The following is a 16,733-nucleotide window of genomic DNA, read 5'->3' on the forward strand; positions in this document are numbered from 1 at the left end:
TTTTTTATTTATAAAGAGTCAAGGAAGTATGCATTGGCATCAGACATAATTTATGATTAATAAATAATTAAGAGTTATGCCACTAATTAATAAGGAATTTTTACAAATACAGAGTGCTCACTAAAATCCATAGGAACTGAAAAATGTATTTTGAAAGCAATTTCCTAAAGTCAAACTCTTCTTTATGAGGTACTAAAAAACTTTATTCAACCTACTAAAGCCATTAATTAACCAATAACTGAGCTGTATCCACCACAGAATGGAATTTAATTATTCATTCAACAATGTTTGGGGATACCTACTTTGTTCAAGGCACTGTCAAGCATTACAAGAGGTAGAGAGATTAATACAACATGGTCCCTGTCATAATGGAATTATTCTCCACGAGACTGTAGCTATCATTATTTGGATTATTGATGATTAGGGAGGCCTAATTGTCAAGAGAAATCCAAATTAGTTCACTGTAACCTACTTATTAATTCTAGGCAAATATGGACTTACCAGGAGCTCATACCCTCTCCTTCCTAGAAGGTATCCATTTTCTCAGGTTCCCCAAAGATCAAGCTGACTCCAGTCTTTAACTCATCAAAAAGAGTATCAGCACTAAGAATTTGTCTAAGAAAGTGGGCTCAAGCTCACTGCCATGGAACTATGGCTAAAAGTGTCATTAAAGGGAGCAAAATTTATAAAGCATTGTCTAAGGGATACATGGCTTTCCCATTCCTCTAGAAACCTCGAAATGTTTAAAGTTAAGCCAAACCAAAGGTAATCCAAAGTTAAGCATCCAGTAACTAAACTGCTCCGTACTTTGTAAGAAAGATTCCTATGAAAGTCTCTGCTACATTAACAACACAGATGTTGTTTACTGCACCATTCAATTCCCCTTTCATGAAGACTCATGGGAAAAATTCCCTCCAGTCTCAGTCCTAGGAATGATCTTTTTCTCCTGAAAAACGGAGTTCTGATGGTATCTGTGTCAATGGATCTGATTGTTGTTTAAAAACTCACAGCCCAATTTATGGACCAAGTCCTCCAAGTGGAAAAACCCTTAGAACATAGCTTGGAGCATTTCTTTACTTACCTTGCCTACTTCTAAGGAAATTTCTCTTTGTCATGTGCTTCTGAATAACAAATTGATTTTTAAATTTTTTAAGTGTAATTCAAATACAGAGAAGTACATATATCATATGTACAACTTGATGAATTTTTACAAGTGAATTAGTTCATGTAATCAACACTCAGATCAGGAAACAAAACATTTTCAGCACCTTGCCCCCTTCTGCCCTGATAACTCTGATGTATTCATAAGGTAGCTTAATTTTGAACTTTGTGTGAATAGAATCAGGCTTTTTGGACTTTCTGGCCTTTGTTGATCAACATTACATTTGTGAGATTATTCATATTTTAGTCTGCAATTATAGTCTATTCCTTCTCATTCTAGTCCTTATTTTGTAAATTTAATTTAGCAATATTTCACATTGTTTTTCAAACATCTCAAACCCATTACAAAAAAGGTAAAGAAGGGACATTGTTTTCTTAGACATGATACCAGAAGCTCAGGCAACAAAAGAAAAAATGAAAAATTGCACTTTGAAAAATTTTTAATTGGCATATCAAAAAACACTGACAACAGAGTAAAAAGGCAACCCACAGAATGGGAAAAACTTGCAAATCCTATATCAAACAAGGGATTAATCAGAATATAGCGAGAACATTTTTTTTAAGATTTATTTATTTGAGAGAGAGAGCACGAGCAGAAGGGACAGAAAGAGAGGAAGAGAGAATCTCAAGCCGACTCTGCACTGAGCATGGACCCTGACGAGGGGCTCAATCTCATAACCCTGAGATCACGACCTGAGCCAAAGTCAAGAGTTGTATGCTTAACCGACGTGCCATCTAGGCACCCTTATATAGAGAACTTTTAAAACTCACCAAGAACAACAAAACAAGCAATCTAATTGAAAAATGGGCAAAGGACTTAAAAGACATTTTTCCAAAGAAGATATACAAACGGTTAATATACAAACCACACAAAAAGATATTCAATACACTAACCATTAGGGAAATGCAAATGAAAACATACCACCTCATATCTACTACAATGGCTACCATTAAAACAACAGGAAGGAAGGAAGGAAGGAAGGAGGGAAGGAAGGAAGGACAGAAAATGAGTTTTGGCAAGGATCAGAGAAACTTGAACCCTTGTGCACTGGGAATGAAAAATGGTACAGCCACTAAGGAAAACATATGGCAGTTCCTCAAAAAATTAAAAATAGAATTACTTTATGATCCAGGAATTCTACTTCTGGGTAGCAGCCTGAAAGAAATGTTTGTACATCCATGTTCATAGCAGCATTATTCACAATAGGTATAATGTGAAGCAACCCAAGTGCCCATCAATAGATGAATGGATAAACAAAATGTAATATATACATATAATAGGAAAGAAATATTCTAATATATGCTACTACCTGGATGACCCTTAAGGTCATTATGCTAAGTGAAATAAACCAGTCACAGAAAAGACAAATACTAAATGATTTTACTTGTATGAGGTACCCACAGTAGTCAAAAACTTACAGACCGAGAGTAGAATGATGGTTGCCAGGGGATAGGAGGAAAGGGCATGTGGAGTTATTGTTTAAAGGGGTAGAGTTTTAGTTTTGCAAGAAGAAGAGAGTTCTGGATATAAGTGGTGGTGATGGTTGCACAACTCTATGAATGTACTTAATGCCACTCAACTGTGCACTTAAAATTGGTTTAGATGGCAACTTTTATGTTTTGTTTTGTTTTTTAAACATTTTTTTAAAGATTTTATTTATTTATTCATGAGAGACAGAGAGAGAGAGGGGCAGAGGCAGAGGGAGAAGAAGGCTCCCCGCAGAGCAGGCAGCCTGATGCGGGACTCGATCCCAGGACCCTGGGATCATGACCTGAGCCGAAGGCAGACGCTTAACCGACTGAGCCACCCAGGCGTCCCTATGTTTTGTTTTTTATTGTGATTAATTTTCTTTAAAAAGGTAAAGAATAGGGGCACCTGTGGGTGGCTCAGTCGGTTAAGCATCGGCTTTTGGCTCAGGTCATGATCCCAGGGTCCTGGGATCGAGCCCTGCATTGGGCTCCCCTCAGCGGGAAGCCTGCTTCTCCCTCTCCCACTCTCCCTGCTTGTGCTCACTTCTCTCTCTGTCTCTCTCTGTCAAATAAATAATAAAATCTTTTAAAAAAAAAAAAGGTAAAGAATAAGTAATTAAATGATGTCAATTCACTAAGGCCAGAAAATCAACTAATACCTTTTAGAAAAAAATATAAAATATAACAATTCTAGAAGAAAATCTCTTAACTTTTCAGCTAAACCCAAGTCCAATTAACCATAATATCTTATTAGTTGATATTTCTAGTTAATTATGTGGTTGACAAAATTCTGTTTATATTGTTAAAAGTGCATTTTTATTTATTTTGTTAAATTTGTTCCTGATTTTTCATTTTATTTTATGGCATATATAGTACAACCAGAAGGAACTGAGTTAAAAGTTGTCCTGTCCTAGCTATGTATATGTGTATTTCTTAGCCTAGTTCCTTATCTCTAATGTGAGTTTAATAGCATTTCTTTGCTCCTAAAATCTTGATCTTAAACATTAGAAGGCAATCATACTTCATAAAAGTACTAGTTAAAAGGTAGTAGTTGTCTAGCTATTTTTTTAATACACTAAGTGCTCCATGAGTCCAGGGCCTTGCTTTTCCTGTCGACATTGATATCCCCAGCATCAGTACTCTATCAGCACATAGTAACCACTCATCAAATATTTACTGACTGCATTATGTTGAAGTGAGCAGAAAATAATTAACTGCCCTGAAGTCTTTGATCTAAAAATCTGGTCAAAATTTGAACATAAATTAAGACAACATGCTTCAAAAATATATGAAATTTCTGATCCTTTCTATATTTTCCATAATTTAGTTATGTTGGTTCTGCCATCTTTTCATACATCTAGCACAGTATAAGAATATGAGGATGATGATTATAGTAAGGCAAAATAATGTACACCCAACCCTCCCACTCCCCACTCCAGCCCCTCAGATCCTAACACCTAGAACCTATAATGTCACCTTATTGGGAAAATAATCATTGCAAATGTGATTAAGCTAAGGAGCTTAAAATAAGAAATTATTCTGAATTACCAGGATAGACCCCAAATGCAATCACAAATGTCCTTATAAAAGAAAAGCAGAGGGAAATTCTTCTCACAGAGGAGACGGCAGTGGGAAGACAAAGGCAGAGATTGGCGTGATGTGACCACAAACCAAGGAATGCCAACAGCCACGCAAAGCTGCAAGAAGCTTCTCCCCTAGAGCCTCTCCCCTAGAGCCTCCTGATGGTGCACACCTTTGCTGATACGTTGATTTCGGCCTGGTGATACTGATGCCAGATTTCTGACCTCCAGAATTGTGAGAGAACACATTTCAGTGTTTTAACCCACCAAGTTGGTGGCAATCTAGTGCACTAACTACAGACAACTAATATATGACAATGATTAAAAATAGCTAATATCTATGGCATATTCACGTTGTACTAGACACTATTTGAAACACTTTACGCATATCATCTTAAATCTTCAACCTATGAAATAAGTCACTTAGTACCACCATTTTATAGATAAGGCAGAAATGTATGGTAAGTTGACTAAACTCTCACAGCTTGTAAGGAACAGAACAAGGATTCGAACACAGGCATTCTAGTTCTTGAGTTCACATTCTTAAATGCTACATCATGTTAAATGACTATTTTGTCTCTATAACTTTAACGCCAAATTGTACGATGAATGTAAAATTTTAACTAGCTGAGAACTCAAACCAGTACCTGAAATCTTTTTTCTTTAAATTCTAGGTATTCTGGATAGATTTGGTACACTGAGACCAACTCATAAAAGTTGTTCTCAACAAAATAGTTTTAAAATCTAGATTTTTCAGGATGCCTTCTGGAGTTTCAAATGTATTCCTCTAAGTAAAATAAAAATAATATAGAAACATTTCATTAATTTTTCTTTCATTTCAGTTGAGGGTAGGTGAGAGATTGTTAAAGGAGAAACAAATCTCTAATAATTTTTAATAATAAATTATACAAACAGCAGTGATTAACTCTTTAGATATAAAAAAGGACACATTACAAGATCACAAAAAAAATTAACAGAGAAAGTCTGACCCCATGTTATGAGAAATCCTTAGTTAAATCCTCAAATGGACCTCCCTAACACTGTACTATATTAGTATTTGTTCTTCTCATGGTGACAGATAGGTCTAATGGGTAATCAAGATATGCCAAGATTAGTACTGTTTGCTAGAAGATGGGCTACGTAACTACATGGATGCAAAGTAAGAACTCTCCTTTACTGTAAACCTCTCACTTAAAAGACCAGTTTAGGAATGCTGCATGTTTGCCTGCTTTGGTACATATAATTCCAGATCAGGGAGAACTGCCCCTCTATGTTTCAAATAAGGCAAAAAATGAAACATATGGTTGGATGACACTACAGACAAAGTAATAAAGTCATTAAATGGTCTAGAGTTCCCCACTGCCACTCTAAAGATTTTATTTTATTTATTTGACAAAGAGATACAGTGAGAGAGGGAACACAAGCAGGGGGAGTGGGAGAGGGAGAAGCAGGCTTCCCGCTGAGCAGGGAGCCCGACGCTGGGCTCGACCCCAGGACTCTGGGATCATGACCTGAGCCGAAGGCAGACACTTAACGACTGAGCCACCCAGGCGTCCCGACCCTGTTGCCACTCTAGAATGCTGTACTAGTATTCTCTACCAGTTCATCAGTAGGTTAAGGAATAAGATACTTTTTGAATCCCATGCTCAATCTGGGCAAACACTCAAAGTGGTACAGAACTATCTGGATATGATTAAAATCACATTTAAAATGGGATAAAGACTTCGTGAAGAAATTTGATTCATCTCTGCCTCTCAACATCCTTAAAGTTCTCTGTCATTGAACTTTATTTTTTAAGTTAAGGCTGGGTCAATCCAGACAGGGGAGTTATTGCTAATTTAGCAGGCCCTAGAATATATAAATTAACACATTTTTAATGTACTGTAATTTTTTAAATGATCTCTAATGTGTTATTCACTTGTCCAAAAGATTAATTACACTAATGAATTTCAGGCACATAACTCCGTTTGAGCTGATCTAGGTTCCCTAAGAGGCTACTGAAGTGCTTGCTTGATGTTCAACCCACGGGCTTTATCTTATTCAAACTCTTTCTTTAGAGCACTTGTCAAAAAACTAAGGAGTCTCACCTACCTTGAGTTCTAAGCTCTTGAAACATTAAAAAAAAAAAATGTTCCCCCATATTAGTTTCTTCAGTTGTGATATCAATGTGACTCAGATGCTTATCGAGTTTAAATAATTTTCCAGAGATCTGGCTGTTCAAATCACCAAATAATATCAAATAAACTAATAGCCCTATTGTGCAAACATGAAACTTGAAAAAATTTGTAAAACACAAAACATATGTTCATGTGATTATAAGGTTAACCCACTTACAAGATACTCCTCATAAAGTATTTTGCAATTCAACAATTCATATTCAAAATTAGTTTCAATACTTCATTACTAAGGTTAAACATGTTAACCACTATAACAACCTCATTACCTACTTCCAAAAAATAAAACCTCTAGGCAAGTTATTACTACACTATTTTTTATATTCCTGCTAAAACCCATATATATTCAGAAATGTATTGTTTATGATAGGCAAAATGTGATTTTTTAAGGCTTCGAATATATCAAGAGAAAAGACACAAATTTATATTTCATGCAATGCTAAGTTACTACCAGAAAATACAATTTAAGCCTAAAACAAAAGAAATCATGGGAATAACCACTAGTTTACTAGAATAGAGAAATGTAGTTTTATTTGAAAACAACAAGATACTACTCAAGTGCAATGAAACATAGTAAAGTAGCTTAACTTCTCAAAGATTCTCTATTTTCCAAAGCTGTTCCCACATCTGGGGTGTGAATATCATTAGTATGCCAATGGATTTATAGACTTTTATCTGATAATTCCATTCATGTGCAGGCAAATCAGATCTATGACTTAACATATATCACTGTTCCCCAGATAAGCATAATTACAGCTTGTGAAGAAATATGACATATGCATCTTATTTGTTGTTCTTGCTCTTAGTTATAAAACCTCAAAATCTTTAGACAAGCACGAACATAAATTATCTGAAGAACTCATCACTAATGAATGTATAAAGTTGGAGATTACAAGAAAAGAGTGGAAGACGGGTACCCAACAACCTGCATACACTTTGCAGGGAGAAATGCAACATCTTAATTAAATTTCAGATAAAATAAGGCCTCAATTGGATGTGAATCTTTTAGCTGAAGTTGTTACCATAGATGAGACACTATGTTTTGTTGAATTGCAAACATTTTTCATTACTGAACTTTTGATGCACCTAGTAAATAACAAATCACAGCAGGGGGTGTAATTGTTTTGAAAATACTGTTGAAAATAGAAAGGAAATTTTCAAACAAGCTGCTAGTATCTCTTAATAGAAATTCAACATCTTGTTAAGATCTGAGCATTAATTATAAGCTGGCTAAAATATAAGAGTGTCCAGGTAGACCTCAGGATAACTCTAGAGAGTCATACAAACGTGATGTTAGCACCAGGTATGTTTGATGTTATAAATCACACATTGTTAAGAGAAAGGCTAGACTATACTACTATTGATTTACAATAAAGGGGCTCAAAGAAGGAACACTGTCAAGGGAAACACCAAGACCTCAGCATTTAGCTCTCTCTAGAGATGGCAGACCAAATTACATAAATGCCACATAATTTTCATTTGTTTGAAGTCTAAGTTCAACAATTCTGTTAAACATTTTAAATAGTTGTGAAGAAATCAATCTATGATGTGGTCATTGTCGTACTAATTTTTCATGGGGTTGAGAACTCAGGTAGTACTCCCACTTTTCAAGTGAGGTTAACAAGATTGTGTAGTGGCTAAAGGATCTAATTTTGGAGTCCCGCAATCTTGGGTTCTAAAACATTAACTGGAAATTTTCCACAATTTACATGTCTAAGGCTCCTTTTTCCTTATCGACAAAATGGAGATGTAAGGATGTTGCCTTCTTGGGAATGTTATGCATTTACAGGAGCTGTAAAGCCCTTAATATGTTGCTTAGTGTGCAGTGAATGGAAAAAAAAAAAATGTTTGATGTCATTATTACTATTGTTCTTGTTGTTGTCAAATGACCCCAAAGGTCCTTCAGCCACTTTGTCACAGAACAAAAACAGTCCAGACATCCTATATTTTGGCCTAGGTTCCTTTTTCCTAACATAGCAAGCTCCCAGCACTTTGTTTACTGGAATCTAAGATAATACATTAACTCAAGATGTTTGCCCATTCCCCCAGTCTATGTTTTAGCTCCATGGATAGAGTGCTCAAGTTAATTTCCGAGGAACATCTGGAAGGAAATGTGAAGAAATTGCAGCAAACCCCAGACACGCTGTGCTGCATCAATCTACATAATTTGAAATGACCCATATTTGCCTTTCATGCTTACAGACCAGAGATTATAGTGACTAGATTACCCAGTACAGGGCAAGAGTGACATGAAAACCCAGAGGGAAATAAGCCTTTCCAGTTGGTTTCAGAGAACACAGTGAACCAGAATTGACTGGACATGAAAATCACTTTTAACAGACAACTAGCAAACAGCCTCAAGAGAAGAGAGAGAAATTTCCCCCATGACATCCCAAGAAAGCACCACAGGACTGTCATAAAAAAGCACTAGCTCCAGGGTCCTTAGTTACACCTACAGAACACAAAGTCTTTGAAGTCAGTTCAAGATTCCAGAATTTGGGGTGCTCAAACACCCACGGACATCACATCCTTGTTACTTTAGCTGCAGCTCAAGCTAAAGCAGACAAACATCATCTACAGAAATACGTGATGCAGACAAGTCTGAACTGTAAGGGGGACAGAGGGAATTGAGCATTTCACAAGGGGCGATACTGTATTGGGCGAGGCAGTTTTCCTCTGACCCCAATTTGCACCCACAATAAAACTTCTCCCTACATGCAAGAAGTCACAAGGTACTCTCACCCTGTGCTCTCTCTTCGAACTCAGTCCCCTGGACCAGGAAGGCAATCAGATCCCAGATCTCGGGACACTGATTGACCCTTAACCTCCCAACTCCACCCTAAGTGTTAAAATTATTCCCCTGGAGGAAAGCTTCCTAGAACACAGTAGCTCCCCACACTGCGCGCAAATCCTGTGCATCCTGAAGATCTTGAAAAGAAACAAAAAGAGGAAAGAAAAAAAAAAAAGACGAAGAAGGGAGAAAATAAAAAGAAAAGACAGTCATGAAGCTGGCCCGCTGTGCTTTCTTATCCCAACAACTTCGCCAGGTTTCCCGAGGAGGGAGTGCCCCCCCCCCCAACACACACACCCAATAGGAGACAGGCCCATCCTCGGTGGCCCAGCCCTCGACTCCAGCCAGAGCCTGGCTGACCCTGTCGCCCCCCCGCCGCTGCTTCCCCTGCCCCCGGTTTCAGTCAGCGGGAGCCCTCAAGCTCTGCGCTCCACACTCCGGCCCCCACATCTACCTCACCTCTCTGCTGGGCGCTGAGCGGAAGAGGCATGGGGGCAGACTGACGGTATGGGGTACACGGGAAAGGGGGACGTCCCGGGTGTGGACCCTGCAAATGCCCATTCCGTGCACCTCATCTCACCTCTCGCGGGGGCACAAGCCCCCCCAGCACCCGTGCCCAGCACCCCAGCCAAGTCCGCCACCCGAACCGAAACACCCCTTTTGCGCTCAACTTACCGTGGCTGGGCTGAGCTTTCGTCGCCCCCAGCAGCTTTTCTCTCCTTCCTCCCGCCGAGCCCTTCATCCTCCTGCTGGCGGCCGCTCGGCGCCCTGGCCCTGGCATCGGGAGGAGCAGGGGCGGCCGCCCGGGCTGGCTGGCCCCGGGGGCGCACAACTGCCCGCCTGCAGCTTCGGTGGTGATAGTCACCGCGAGGCGAGGCGTGAGCGGCTGCCGCGGAGCCTATCCCTGAAGCAAGCGCCACGCGTGTTGTCCTCAGGCGCGGGCTGGAGGCGGCTGTCAGCGTGCCTCCGCTTCCACCGCACCCGGTGGCGCTCCGCACGCGTCCGGAACCCGAGCCAGCCTCAGGTGCATCCAACTGGGGAGAGGTGCAAGCCGGCGCGGAGGGAGGGGCCGGCCCGGGTGTGCCCGGGAAAAGAAGGAAGACTGAGGAGAGAGAAAGAAACCGAGAGGCGAGGAACTAGCTTTGATGTTATGAGTGGATCCTGCGTGTTAAGGGGAAATGCGAGGAAGGGAAATGCGTCCAGAAACTAGAGGTATTACAAATGAGCTCGTTGAGCTGCTTCGGGAGGCTCAGGAAAGGGGCTTTCCTGTTGCGCTTAGGTCCTTTATCCTCCTGGGTTGCTAACAGTTATACCTGAAAACAAACCCACCTCCACCCCTCACTCACCCCCTTCCCTCCCTTTTTTTAACACTGAACCTCCAACCTGAGAGCACATACCAAGTGATAGCGTGAAGATACTACAAATTCACAGGAAAGTCCCACCTCCACAAAACCCCAGTTCTCACCCCTCTTGAGGGACCCAAGTCCTACTGGGATTTTTTTCCCTCACCAGATACCTCTGTCAGTCTCCCTTCTGTTTCTCCCTAACTCCCTCTCTCCTGCCCTCTCTCTCCCTTTCCCCCTCTCCCTCCCCCCAACTACAATACCCTGGGGATGAAGACACAGCCTCTGTTGTCCTTTCTTAGGAGGTAGAAGGATGTTTCTCAAACTTTGTTGTGCACACTGATCATCTAGGGAATCTGGTTAAAGTTCAGATTCTGTTCCAATTGGTCTGGAGTAGGGCCTGAGATTCTCCCCAAGTCTAATGGTGTGGCAGAGGCTGCTGATCCAAGGACCACATTTTAAGTTGCAGAACACAAACAATATAAACTCACTTTCTAATATCAGCTGAGCCACCAACTATTTGCAAGATGATCTGAAATAACAAGTCACTGAGACACTGTCTTTCATGGGGTTTCAGCATGCTATGGAGGCCAAATAACTTAAAAACATGAACAGAGTGCAAAGGTATAAAATGCCCCATATATACAATGCTGTCATTATTGTCATTAATCATTGCTCTTGATAAAATTATTAGGAATGCTAATGTTGATCAAAGTATATAAAGATAACAGTAATTTGCTATATGTTCTCAAGAGAGTTCTAAAAAATAATCAGCAGTGACCACCCCGCAAACACAGGGTCATTTAGAAAGAAAATGCTAAGTAACATCCTCTAAAGCGTAGTCTATTCATCCTCTCAGCCAGTTGTTGACTTTAGCAGATAATGCAGCACTGTTGATGTATTTATTATCAAGTAGTTAAATCACTTTTCAAGCTAATAGATAAAGAAAACCAGGAAGGTAAATGCCAAGAAGAAAGAAATAAAAAGAAATATAGTAAATGCACTAAAAAATATGTTGTTTCAACTTAGCATGACTATGTTAGTTTGGTTTGATCCTCTCTCTCCACATGCTTTCATCTGGATTTAAACACTCATCCTATCATTTTAGTTAACCAAGTGTTAATAAGTCTTTACCATGGTAAAGACTTTGAAAGAACAATTTTACATATACCAATAAACACCGTATTAGGCAGTCTATGGTGCCACAAGAGAATACCAAATACATTAGCACAGAGGGTTTAAAAGGCAGAGAGGTCTGGAGAGACTTCACAGAAGCAAAGTCATTCTGGACCAACCTTTAAATGTGATATGATTCCATCAGGCAGAAGTAAAAAGGAAGGACACTCAAGGTGAAAGAGTACGAGCAGAAATGTATGGGGAGTAGTGGACCCTTGGCCCAAACATACACTGCATGGAAGTAGGTGGAAGAAACAGCTTGAAAGATTGGCAGATGCTATGACTTCTACCCTGAGCGGTTTGTACCTCACTTTAAAAGTATTGAGCAGGGGACCACCATGATCAGAAATACAGCAAGAAGATTTGATAAAACAAGTTAAAGGGCTGAACTAGAAGCAGAAAATAGAGTTGTAGAAAGCACTTAGGAGGCAGTGGAAGCCACAGGTAAGAGATCATAAAGATACAAACAATGATACCAGTTGTGGGAAATGAAATATAAAGATCTTTAAAAGGAGACATAACAGAAATATAGCAACTGTGTGGAAGAGAGAGATTTATTCAAGAGCTCTCTAAGGTTTTATGCCTGGAGTACTAGAAATAGGTGACACTGTTAAGAACTGAGAAGTCAAGAAGGAAACTTACAGTTGGTTGTATTTTTATGCTTATCGGGGAAAGGCTATCAGATAATCAATTTTCTTTGGACATTTTTAGTCAGAGGTGTGGGGGAGATATTCAGATGCAGTTGATTACACAGTTAGGAATAAAAGCCTTGCTTTGAGGAAATAGATTCTGAGTTAGAGCCTGTGTTCAGTTTCATTTTTTTTAGAGCCATGGGCATGTATATGAAGTTAATTGTTGGAGAATGTAAAGTTAGTGAGGTTGAATAGAGAAAGAAACACAAAGTGCTTAGGAGAGAAGCTTAGAACTATGTCTCTTCCCGTTCCTCAGTCCATCAGCATCCATGAACCACAGATAAGAGCACCCCCTGCATAAACAGTTTGGAGGATCGAGATAGTGTACTGTTTTCTCACTTATATTTTTTTGCACTAACTTGACACATAGTAGCCTCTAAAAATGTTCACTGAATTAATAATTGAATAGAAAGAGTAAGAGACACCAGGGCACCTGGGTGGCTCAGTCGTTAAGCGTCTGCCTTCGGCTCAGGTCATGATCCCAGAGTTCTGGGATCAAGTCCCACATCGGGCTCCTTGCTCGGCAGGAAGCCTGCTTCTCCCTCTCCCACTCCCCCTGCTTGTGTTCTTGCTCTCGCTATCTCTCTCTCTGTCAAATAAATAAATTAATTAATTAAAAAAAATTTAAAAAAAAAGAAAGAAAGAGTAAGAGACACCAAATCACAACCAAAAAGATGGGAAGAGATGGCTAAGTGGGCTGTTATTTCAATGTCATGAAAACCAAATTAGGGAAAAGTTTTGTTACAGAAATGGAAATGACAGCAGATAACAAATGGGACAGAGGTATTAAAGGAGAAATATTAAAACCACTGAGGAAGGTTTTAGATTTGTTTTGGAGGAGGATCTAGTTTTACAAATTTAACTGATTACTTTCAAGAATAGTGTTGCACAGACAAGATATCACTATTATGAGTGGCAAAGGAATTAAAGAAGAATCTTAGATTATTCTTTAAAGAAATTTGACAATCAACTGAAGATGCAAGAGAGAGATTGGAGGTAGAGGGCTGATAGCAGGATTGAGGAAGGTTGTTCCTCTGTAGAAAAAAGGAAAGTCCAAACATACTTTGTTGATGAGGTTAAGGGGCCAAATGTGTGGGAAAAAAGTTCCAGGTGAAAGAAAGGGAGAATTGATTGAGCAATATCTGAAGAGAAAAACAGGACTAGTGAACCAAGAGTGTAGGTAATCAATCTTAACAGAGAAAAGGGTCACCTGTTCCTTAGAAGAAAGAACACAGGAATAGAAACAAGATGTACTGAGATTCTAAAGTGAAATGGCAGGATGTAAGAAAGGCTTACATTATCTTACCCCTGGATCTCTAGGAGAACAGAGATGAGGACTTCTACTGAAGAAATAGCATTGTGAGCTAGAAAAAAGTAGAGAATATTTGGAATAAGTTTTGACAGGGATATTACAGTGAATTCATAAGAGATGAGAAGAAAGATCACCAAGTGATCTTACAAGCAAGGTGGGAACCTATCTCAGAGGTAAAACATATATTTATTGTAATGAAGTTAATCAGCATTTTTATTTATTATTCTCCTAGGAAAATTCAAGGACAAAAGTACAGAAACAAAGTATGCAGCATGGCTTACCCGAGTTTAGTAATCAACAAAGTAGAAACTGTAGGACATCCAACAATGAGGGGTTTCATGGAGTAGAACTTGAGAGGAAGGACTCCCAAAGTCTTTCAGACCTGGGGTTGGTTTGCCATGGAATGTGTGAGACCTTGCACAATTTACCTAATCTCTCTGAGTCTTAGTTTCCTCAACTGTAAAACAGGGATAAGGATAAGACTATTTTCCTTTCAGTTTTAGGCCTTTATAATAAAATGAGACAATATTGGTAAAGGAGCGGTTCTCAAACTAGAGCATTCAGCAGAATCACTTCGGGGGCTTGTCAAAACAGATTGCTTAGCCTCCCCGCAAGAGTTAGTGTATTACTAGATCTTAGATGAGTCTCAGAAATTTGAGTTTCTAAAAAGTTTACCAGGGATGTTTCTGGCTTAGAAACCACCCTTTGTAAACCCCTGTTGTAAAGCATTTAATATAATGCTTGGTACATAGTAAGTACTAAAAACACAGTAGTTGGTGTTTGGGGTTGGTGCTCACTTCGGGTATGATAGTTGAATATAGAGTTCAAGATGAAAAGGCGATAAATGAAACACAAAGGTGAATAATGGACAGGGATTATAGGGAAAGACTGATCAAGTTCACAGAAACACAGATTGTATTTAGTGTGGGAAAGATTCAAGATCGAAATCTTGGACATCAATTTATGCTTAGCCCAACACTTTCCAAAATGGCGGTTTATAATAAAATGCCGAGGCCATAACAATTAAATCAGATAATGGAAAGAGAAAACTGGGTCAAGGAAGGACAGCAAAGTTGTCAGCAGTGTGGGTCAACACCAATGCTGTGAATGAACACAGAGCCAGACTCTCGGCCTTGGAATCCACTGAGATGTTACAGAACTGTCATTGTCTGAGATGAAGATTTGTAAATCCCAGTCTCTCATGCTGTAAAAATTGCTCCTACTCCCCAAACTGAGGGAAATCTCACCCCTAGAACTTTGAGTAACTTGGAATTCACGTAGCTTCTTAAAGAGAAAGATTTACTACAAATCAAGACATAGTATTACAACACAATTAATAAAAAGCACTTCTGGGAGGGGTTCAGAAAATGTGCTCTAGATATTTAGCCTTCTAGTGATTCAGCTTTACCAACTTTAGGCCTCCCTATACTGAGCGCCTAGATTTTGTCAAATGCTGCAGTAGGATGATTTTCAACCTAGTAAAATCACTCTTCCAAGATGAGAAAACATGCTCAGAGAGATAAAGTAACTTCCCTGAGATGGTACCTAATAAACTTCAATCTCTCTGATTAGAAAACATATTTAATTTCCACTCTAAAATGTTGTCTCTAAAAAAGCAAAATAGAGTTAATAAATGCTGTCTGTCCATATTCCTTTTGTCTTAGGTTGGGTTCTTCAGGAAACAGACTTGGAGACATGGAAATTTGTGTGCAGGAAGTTTACTGGGGAGAGCCCTTGAGGTCAACACCTATGAGAGAGCTAAGGAAGTAGAACTGAGTAAAAGGGAAAGCTGGGGAAAAAAAAAAAAAAAAGGAAAGCTGAACTCCAGTGCAGTTTCAGCAAAGGCCTCCACCAATTCCACACGCGTTCTGGGCTGAATGGACCTTACGGAATTATCCTGAACTGAGAACAGAGAAGCAGGTCTCTGTACTGTCACATCGATCTGTCATTCCTCATGATAAGAATTTACTTCACAGAGAAGCCTGTAGAACTAACCTGCCCAAGTATTTGAGTATTTCATTATTACTGCTTTAAAGCAACCCAAAGAAACCTATCTTGAATGCAGCAATTATTATTTTGATAAGCATTATTATTTGCAAGGTACTGTGATGGGTACTCTGGAGGAACACAAATTTATTTAAATCACATGTCTGATATCATATAACTTAAATTTGAAGTACAATGAACTATAGAGAAGTAAATTACCTACAAAATGGATATAATAATAATATCTGTGTCATAGGGTGGGTCTGAGAATTTAAAAGGCTGCCACAAAATAAATGCTATAAAAGTATTTGTGGGTTTTTTTTCCAACTACAATAGGTAGGAATGAAATGTTTTGCAAAATACAAATGACAAAGTACAAACAGTATGTATTAAGTCCAAAGTAAGAAACTATCACTTTATCTGAGAAAATTTAATGAAGGAAAATGAATTTATTTCAGTCTTCAAGAAGGGGTTGGAGTTTGAAATGCAAAAATAATGGTGAAGATATGAACAAATGTGTAAAACATGAAGGCCTAGAAATGTTTTTGAGGGCCAACAAGTGGACTAGTATGTCAAGAACATAACTGAAAGTTTAGGGACACCGCTAAAGATTTTTGATGTCTAGTTAATTGACTTTATTTAGAAGAAAATAGTGAAATTTTTGTGCAAATTGGAAATGTGAATAAAGTACTGCTTTATGAAAATTAACCTGTCACTTTTTTCTCTAACACAGTGTGCTCTGGAAGCAAATATCCTTCGGGAATATCCTGAAGCAGTTCTCTTCTCTAACTCTCAAGAGTGTGATTGCTGTCTACTAATATCTTTCCAGACTGTCTCTGACCAAATGACTCAGCACCACAGGGGAGGAAAACTTTTCCTTTCTTCCCTTTTAGGTTCTTTGGCTAGTCTAATAATTAAATTGACAGAAAACAGTTTAACAGGAGGGGGAAAAAAACAAATTTTATTTTTGTATGTGCTCATAGAAATATAAAACTCAAAGAACTGACCCAAGCAGGCAGCTTTTATACCTTTTAGACAAAGAAACAAT

General features: G+C 38.9%; 1 protein-coding gene across 2 annotated transcripts in view; it reads right to left on the bottom strand.

Annotated features, from left to right (window-relative positions):
* The window catches only part of ZNF385D (zinc finger protein 385D), a 933,228-nt gene extending 922,853 nt beyond the window's left edge, over nt 1-10,375 (bottom strand). Inside the window, exon 1 of one of the 2 annotated variants that reach the window (XM_054504443.2) lies at nt 9,852-10,375. Coding sequence is in view for 1 of the 2 variants with exons in the window: in XM_045903875.3 (XP_045759831.1) it covers nt 9,852-9,957 (106 nt within the window). In the remaining variant the exon portion in view is untranslated. The remainder of the gene's footprint in view (nt 1-9,851) is intronic. The other variant, XM_045903875.3, reaches the window with a different exon arrangement.
* Between the last annotated feature and the right edge of the window lie 6,358 nt (nt 10,376-16,733).

The sequence above is a fragment of the Mirounga angustirostris genome, unplaced genomic scaffold, assembly GCF_029215605.1.
Source record: "Mirounga angustirostris isolate CCGP_5_RB_7025 unplaced genomic scaffold, mMirAng1.0.hap1 SCAF_1, whole genome shotgun sequence".
Lineage (NCBI taxonomy): Eukaryota > Metazoa > Chordata > Mammalia > Carnivora > Phocidae > Mirounga > Mirounga angustirostris.